The sequence below is a fragment of the Salvelinus namaycush genome, chromosome 4 (assembly GCF_016432855.1).
Source record: "Salvelinus namaycush isolate Seneca chromosome 4, SaNama_1.0, whole genome shotgun sequence".
In the NCBI taxonomy this organism is placed as follows: Eukaryota; Metazoa; Chordata; class Actinopteri; order Salmoniformes; family Salmonidae; genus Salvelinus; species Salvelinus namaycush.
The window spans coordinates 31,724,159-31,732,574 of record NC_052310.1 but is presented as its reverse complement, the minus strand read 5'-3'; the positions used below and the strand labels follow the sequence as shown (position 1 = coordinate 31,732,574).

General features: G+C 41.0%; 1 protein-coding gene across 1 annotated transcript; it reads right to left on the bottom strand.

The window, feature by feature from the left end:
- Window positions 1-628: 628 nt before the first annotated feature.
- znf511 (zinc finger protein 511) lies at window positions 629-3,927 on the bottom strand. The gene is made up of 6 exons (XM_038991669.1): window positions 3,402-3,927; window positions 2,740-2,813; window positions 1,826-2,027; window positions 1,573-1,706; window positions 1,152-1,433; window positions 629-811 (listed from the first exon to the last, which is right to left on the bottom strand). Exons 1-6 carry the CDS (start codon window positions 3,600-3,602, stop codon window positions 742-744), a joined length of 963 nt encoding a protein of 320 aa, XP_038847597.1. The 5' UTR covers window positions 3,603-3,927; the 3' UTR covers window positions 629-741.
- Window positions 3,928-8,416: the final 4,489 nt, after the last annotated feature.

Below are 8,416 nucleotides of genomic sequence, written 5' to 3'. Positions count from 1 at the left end.
ACTCGCACAAATGCAACCAGTTCTTTTTCATATTTGCATTTAATTTCTTTCACTAGCAAATGTGAGTGAACTGCTGGCACTTTAGAGCCCACTGAATGTCCATCTTATGTTCGCTAACTTTAGCTTGAAGCAATTAGTGTTTACCTTTGCACAACACACAGAGTCGAAAAGGGATTTGTCCATGTGTTTACCTACAGCTGACAGTCGGCAAACTTTGCATCACAACAAAGAGGAGGGGCAGACACGGGGTAGCTACGTCGAGTAATGATGTATTAATCTCCATGTCCGTTGACACAAACTCCGTACATGTCTGTGTGTTGCAGCTCGAGAATCGAGATGTTAGATTTACTCAGTGGATTTATTTTTATGAATTTTGTTTTTACAAAAAAGTTTACAAAAATAAATAATAATCTGGCTGTATTCATTTCTGCGTACTTTTAACTTGGATCTCGTACCTGCTTACATGGACAGAGAATTGCGTAGCTGGTACGCAAAATGCGTGCATATTGGCAGGTCTGTAATCGCTTTTGCCTTTTCAATCTGGATTGGAATGATTTTAGTATCTTATTTTAAATTGGTGTTGAGCTAGCTAGGATATTACCAGTGCTATAACATTTGACACATTATCTTGAGTTAAACAAACATGATTTATTGTCGAAAATATTATTTTTAAAACACACGCCAGACCAGACCGATGCAAGGGTCGCATCCTGTCTGAGACTCATCACCTTTAAAGATTCTCTAAATCCTCCTGCCACGACCTCTGAACCCTTGGACAGAACCCTGGCCGAAACACACCGTCCTAGGAACCCTGGTGGCACAGAACACAGTCCACTAAACATACACAGTCCGTTCCTGCGAAGTGCACTACCGCGTCCCATGACAGCGGTTGTGTAGATCCAGCTATACCACTCCCATTGTAGTGGGACTTGGCTTCATTTTGCATAGTTAAAAAAATATAACAAAAATTGCATAGACTATGTAAAGGCATTGCAGTTCACCAGTCCCACTTTAAATATATTATTCTATATTCATGTATGCATTCAGGGTCATTGCACATCGACTGTAGGTCTAAGGGAAATACATTAGAATCATGTAGTGCACCATGTAGAGAAATAGTGTGCCATTTGAGATTTGAAGTGAATACTGACCTGTAGGAGTGTCTCTCTCTGTTGTGCTGTGGTCTCTGTTGGTTTGTGGTGGGCTGGATGGTGACAGAGAGGATTGGGGCAGTATCATGATCTGTGGACAGCTCTACTGTGTTAATTGGGTTACCGGCAGGGTCCAGGATACCTGGTTCCAGAGAGTGATTTATCTCCATATATTCCTCTTCCTCTGGTTGGTCAGACAACACCTCACACACACCCTTAGGTTCACTCACGCTCATGGACACCTCCATACTTGTGCCTTTCTGCAGCATATTCTTCTTCGCTCTGTAAGAAAGAGGGGCATGTTTTATCCTCTACACACACATACTTCATTCACAGATTTTACCCAGTCCTGAATGCTGAGAGATGACTCATTCTGACACCACCTGTTGGACACAGTGAGAACCCTTGAATTTGTGTTTACATTTTGATATTCTTGATCCTCTTCGCCTTGTCGAACATGAAGTCAGAAGGGTACTTATGGATCTTGATCATATGGTCTTTCCTCTGTTCTCTGGTTCTGTACTTCAAACCACACCCCTCCACTAGACACTGGTACTTGGGGGGAAAAAGAGAGAGTGAGAAACAGTGTGCATAGACTGGTCCAAGTCAAGGCCAGAGTGAGCAACATAGTGAGTGTGTGTGCACGTGCGTTTGTGTGCATGTATGTTAGCTACCATGTCCTGCCTTTCAGCCAGAATACTGAAGAGCGAGTCGTGCCACTCCTGGATGTGGATGTCGAGCAGGCGAGCGGAGGGCAGCGACCTCTGGCAGGAAGAACACACGTGTCTGTGGAGCGTGTTATAGTGATGCTCATAGTCCTCCACAGTACTGAACACCTGGCTACAGCCAGATATATGACACCTGAACTCACACTGCCTGAGAGAAAAAAAAGGAGGGGGGGAAGAGAGAAATACGGAAAAGTTAACATGAGGGTTATTCTAATGACTTCAATGCCAAATCTGGTAACCTAACTAAAAACTGTCTGAAGTACTATGTCAGTGTTTCTCCAGATATCACGGGACACAGAAAACAGTCTCATGAATCCCTCCACAATTTAACCTTGAACTAAGTTAAACTGCTGATCTGTATTCTGGACACCATGGCACAGAAATAAAAAATAGTTGAATTCAAAAGATACTTTTGGTTCCATGTGAGAAGGCAGAAGCTGAAGATCAGCTCTCTATCAATTAGGCCTAATGCCATTTAGCAGAAACTAGACACTGACAATAAACTTATGTTTTGTGCCAGGAAGACATTGAATAATCAAGACTGAGGAAGCCATCATATCTTGAATGTGACTTGTCTTAGCATCTTGCATTTGTGAATGTGACTGCATGTACCCAGAACACTGTGTTAAAGCTGTTACTTCGACCGTGCCTCTGACTTTTTAAAACTTTTTTTTAACTGACTCAAGTCTATCACCTGACTAAGTAAACTTATCTGAAAATACTGCTCTTTAACAGTCATCAGCTATTTGTAACATTATGCCACATACATAATTCTTTCCCATGCCCCACTGTCTTACCATGTGAATGGGTTATACTGTACAATCTGTTGTTGATCACCATGGTGATGATAATATTGTTACCTGGCTGTAGGTGAGTCATAAGCTGGGCAGGTAGAGAGGTTCTGGAGGTACAGGTGTCTATGTATGTCTCCATCCTAACACACACACACACACACACACACACACACACGTCAGTTACACCGCTGTAGCTTCTCTGCATGTGACTATAACACTGCTGGTGGTGGTAATGATGGTGTATTACCACACTGTAAAAAAATATTTATTGTTTTAGTTATTTTAAACATACATTTTATTACCCCGAACAGCCCATCTTATATAGCATATAATATAATTACTATGGTTACATAAGACAGATGGTTACCCTTCCCCTAACCTTAACTATTTTAGAGTTTAGCCTAGCTAAAGTTAGCCAGCTAGCCACCTAACGTTAACTAGAATCTGAACATATCATACGTTTTGCAAATACTTAAAATATTGAACGTTTGGAAAATTCGTAACATAATAGGAATTTGCTACATATACAAAATGAGTGATGGACATCCACAAATAAATACAATACTACGTTAAATGGACAGAATAATATGAAACGCTCTAAGACCTGGTTGCATTTCCTTATCTGCGGTCATCAAAATGCTAAAGAGAAAATTGGTGAAAACCACAGAACACATAGGCTACATTCAGTTTTTCAGCAGTTATAGATTTAGCAGCAGCAGCTAGATTACCTCAAAGAACTCGTGGTCCTTGTTGAGCGGTATTTGATGTGGAATGAAGGTGAACGTTAACTTCGCCTCCCCGTCCTGTGATGTGAACGAACTGAACAAACTCTCCGGTCTAAAGCCCACCTGCAATTTAGGAATTGCGTCGATTCGTAAATCAACCAAATCACTCGCTGTCAAAAGCTGTATCAATTCAGGCGGCAGCATTGTAGCTAGTTTGCGAAAGAGGATTTTATGTCACTACCAAGTTCTCTGACATTACGAACTGATAATTACGAAAGTGCGTTGTTGTGAACGTCATGGCCGTGTAATGCCAAAGAACAGTTGCCGCGTTCAAAACAACTGAGAACTCGGAAAATAGGAAGACATATAAAGAGAATGAGGCCCAAGTGGAATTCCGAGTTGGATGACCGTACAAAATGATTTTTCCCAGACTGAGTTGTTTTTCCAGAGCTCCCAGTTGTTTTGAACGCACTGAAGTCGGACCTTCACGAGTTCCTTGTTCCCAGTTGTTTTGAACGCGGAAAGTGCCTCGGCGTCACACGGCATGACGTTCAAAACGTGCGACAGTTCAACCGTTACCTACTTAGTCTACAACAAACGTTCGTCGTTATCAGTTAGAAATTGACATAAGATATGTTTAAAGGTCCGTGTACTTTTTGGCCAATTAATATTTCATATTAGGCATGATACAAAACGAGTAAAGGATCGTTCTTTGTTTATTTGATTTGAATCTGAAGTCAAACAACACAAACGGTTTAGTTTTTAGTTTTTATTGTTTAAATTAAAGGAAATATTAAATAACGAGAAACTGAATAACGTTAATGGTTTGATTATTCAAATATATTGTTTTTAATTATAATTTCTGGTTCAACCCATGCACCACACGTTTTGGCCTATTACTAGTTGTGACTTTCTAACAACACAGAAAATTATAAATGGGTTGTTCTTCATGATTTTTATCTTACATATTATGTAATAGAATAAACAGATAAAGATTATTTAGGCCTATTGATTCTTTTTTGTTTCTCATTCCAATGATGTGATCATTGACAGTCATTGTAGTGGCGAACAGATGTTGGAAGAAGAAGGAAAAGATGGCGGTAGCGGACGCTGATGTGGATCTTGAATCTAATAACGGTGTAATCAAGGAGAATTGTAATATTCTCTAAAAGAATGGAAAATGGAGCAAAGTAGCGTACAATGCTGAGAATGTCCCTTCTTACCAAAATTGAAGAATCCCTTTGAGATATCCAAACTGGTGGAGAGTCCTGGGTAAAGTGAAGGCTATGAGGGTCACGAGAGGCGGGCTTGTTTAGATGTTTTGTACTTCTGAGGATCAGAAGGAACGTGTGTTGCATCTCACCCGATTTGAGAAGTTTGACATGTCGTGTGTGTCTCTTCGGAACAGGGCCCACTCAAGGGGGTAATATCTGGCGTCTCGAGGGAAGTCGATGTTGCAGAGATGATAAATATTCCTGGAATGATTGATGCATGTAAGGTGAATCATGTGGTGAATGAAGAAAAAGTGAAGAGTATCTGTTCTTTAGTTTTTTGATGTGGAGTCTCCCTTCTCAAGTGCAGTTGAGGTATATAAACTACAGAGTCAGAGCAGTTATCCCAAAACCAATGCAGTGTGATCACTAAAACTTTTGGACATGTTTCAAGTGTTTGCAGAAGGGAGAAGCCAAGATGTACAAGTTGTGGAAAGGATCATATGTTTTAAAAGTGATGAAAATGTGACATGTTGCAATTGTGGTGGGAACCATGAAGCCACGTCTTTGGAATACCCGACAAAGGTGAAAGAGAATGAGGTGGCCAAAGTCAGGGCTGTCCAGAGAATTTCATATGCAGCAACTTTTAAAAGGGTTGAGGGTTCGAATGGTGCTCCTGAAGAGTCCATGGTGGTGGATAGGCCTTTACTGCAGGGGATGCCTTTCACCAGCATGACCCAGATATTTTAAAGGTTAAGAAGGTGGACTTTATAGCTATGGTGATTAATGGCACTGCCAAGGTGGAGAGGAAGTCCCAGAAAATAGATATCATTATCGATGCAGCTCCTGGGCCTGAAATACTTCTCAGTGGAGGAGTTGAATGGAGTATTGTCACAAGCCATACCACCCTCTCAGGCCCTGGCCTAGAGCCTGAGATATGAAGTGGGAGTCTTGGTTTTGTACAATTTTTACTTGAATGGATTAAGTTAGTTTTCCCTATCACCTATGGATTTTCTTTTTTTTCAACCCCTTCCAGTTGGTGGAGGCTTTTGGGTAATAATACACCATTTACATTTTAGTCATTTAGCAGACAGGAGCAATTAGGGTGAAGTACCTTGCTCAAGGGCACATCCGTAGATTTTTCACCTAGTCAGCTCTGGGAATTGAACCAGTGACATTTTGCTTACTGGCCTAACACTCTGACCACTAGGCTACCTGCTGCCATAAAACCCAAAGAATAACTTATTGTAGTGGGTCATTTGACCAGTCCAAATTTGCCTAGGTCAGTGAGACAGCCACTTCCACAACTTTTACAAGCACTTTAACCTGTAGTCTTGTGGATAGGCTCAATAACATGCAACTCATCACCACAAGCTTCAGTGCCTACGAGCTTAGACAACAATCAATAGATTTTACAGGAAAGCATGAATATCATTCGATATTTAATTATAGAGGTATTATTTACCATGGGCAGGCAAGCCGGGGTCTGGTAAAATTCGTGTCAATGACCAATGATCTACACAGTGGTCATAACCAATGGTGAACAGTTTCTAGTTTTGTTGATTTCAGGATCTGGATATTTCTGATGAGCCTATAAACCTACATCAATAATTAGGTATGATATAAAAACGTAGCTCTTTCCACAGACCTATGAGATGATATGTCCTTTGAAACTCTCAGATGCGCAACTGAGTGTTTAAGACCTGACCCGTCCGGTCTCTCTGCATCACCAGGTGACATTCCCGGGGAAAGTGCCTCACAGTTCAACAGCCAAGTTGGCAATGCTATTAAGCTATGATTTACAACGTTTATTTGTCTAAATATGTAGGCTACTATGCCTTTACAATGCAGGGGCGTAGAGCAGCTCGCCATATAGCTTGATGGGAGGCATCGGATAAATTACTTCCCAGCAATTTCACACATTGGTATTTTTTGCAGTATCCTAGCCTTGATTGTCAGGGAAATATTCTGTATAAGTATAGGCTACTTTGACTGGACAATTAGCCTACGATACAAAAAAGCTACTATTGAATAGGCCAAAAGTATAGCCTATCCATTTAGCGAAATTAATGAATGAAGACAGGATTTATGCAGTATTCCATGGTGTCCATCTCTATACCAGTGGTGTCAGTCAAGTGGTAATGCGTCCATACGCCTATTGACAACTGTGCATTTGGCCTGCTTGAGGCAGGACTCAAATGCTACTTTGAAGTATCACATTTACATAAGTATTCAGACCCTTTACTCAGTAATTTATTGAAGCACCTTTGGTAGCAACTACAGCCTCGAGTCTTCTTTGGTATGACACTACAAGCTTGGCACACCTGTATTTGGGTAGTTTCTCCCATTCTTCTCTGCAGATCCTCTCAAACTCTGTCAGGTTGGATAAGGAGCGTTGCTGCACAGCTATTTTCAGGTCTCTCCAAAGATGTTTGATCGGGTTCAAGTCCGGGCTCTGGCTGTGCCACTCAGGACATTCAGGAACTTGCCCCGAAGCCACTCCTGCATTGTCTTGGCTGTGTGCTTAGGGTCATTGTTCTGTTGGAAGGTGAACCTTAGCTCCAGTCTGAGGTCCTGAGTGCTCTGGAGCATTTTTTCATCTAGGATCTCTCTGTACTTTGCTCCGTTCATCTTTGCCTCAATCCTGACTAGTCTCCCAGTCCCTGCCGCTGAAAAACATCCTCACAGCTGCCACCACCATGCTTCACCGTAGGGATGGTGCCTTGTTTCCCTCAGAGGTGACACTTGGCATTCAGGCAAAAGAGTTCAATGTTGGGTTCTTCAGACCAGAGAATCTTGTTTCTTATAGTCTGAGAGTCCTTTAGGTGCCTTTTGGCAAACTCCAAGCGGGCTTTCATGTGCCTTTTACTGAGGAGTGGCTTCCATCTGGCCACTCTTCCATAAATGCCTGATTGGTGGAGTGCTGCAGAGATGGTTGTCCTTCTTGAAGGTTCTTCCATCTCCACAGAGGAACTCAATAGCTCTGTCAGAGTGACCATCGGGTTCTTGGTCTCCTCCCTGACCAAGGCCATTCTCACCCAATTGCTCAGTTTGACCGGGTGCCCAGCTCTAGGAAGAGTCTTCGTGGGTTTATAAACATATATTGTGATAAATGGATTTGAAACTTGTGTCTCATTATTGTAAATGGTGAAATAAGTAGAGCCAGTTATAATTATAATGGTTTAGCATGGTTTAGCAAGATAATAAGAAAAGACGATCACTTTTAAATGTGCCTTTAGAGGCCATGCAATTCAGTACTTATCTCTAAAACAAAAGCAATTTAGGTTAAAAGAGTCCATATTAACAAAGGAAATGGAAGGACTAACAGTACAGATAGATAGCAATAGAAACTGTACCATTGAGGCTCAGAATAAGTTGGAAAAAACAAAAAGAAATGGAGGAACTTATTCAACAAAGATCAAGTGTAATATACTATACATGTAAAGTGGACTGGATGGAATATGAAAATTTTCAACATAGAAATGCTACCAAAAAGAATTTACTGAACTTGTCATCTGTGATTCACCAAACAATATTTTGAAAGAGGAAGTACTTTAAGCATATGTTTTCATTTCAGTCTCCTCTATCTCTACTAACCGAAGCTAATTGTGTGGATTTTTGTCTGCTAATAATGCAAAAGACACATTTCAGAGAATCCTAGATACAATTAAAGCTTTTAAGTCCAGGAAAACTCCAGGGCTGGATGGCATAACAGTGGAGGTATTCCAAACCTTTTTTGATATTGTTACATTCCACAGTTTGTTTTGTTATAGGTTTGTAAGTGTGTGTATTTCAGGAAATGGCTTC

What these genes read in the sequence shown, in the direction of transcription:
- znf511 (XM_038991669.1), bottom strand. Translation starts at nt 3,602, where the DNA reads ATGCTGCCGCCTGAATTGATACAGCTTTTGACAGCGAGTGATTTGGTT. An exon ending in TATGACTCACCTACAGCCAG is followed by an intron (nt 2,028 to 2,739) that starts GTAACAATATTA and finishes TTTTTCTCTCAG; the next exon opens with GCAGTGTGAGTTCAGGTGTC. An exon ending in TGGCTGAAAGGCAGGACATG is followed by an intron (nt 1,707 to 1,825) that starts GTAGCTAACATA and finishes TTTCCCCCCAAG; the next exon opens with TACCAGTGTCTAGTGGAGGG.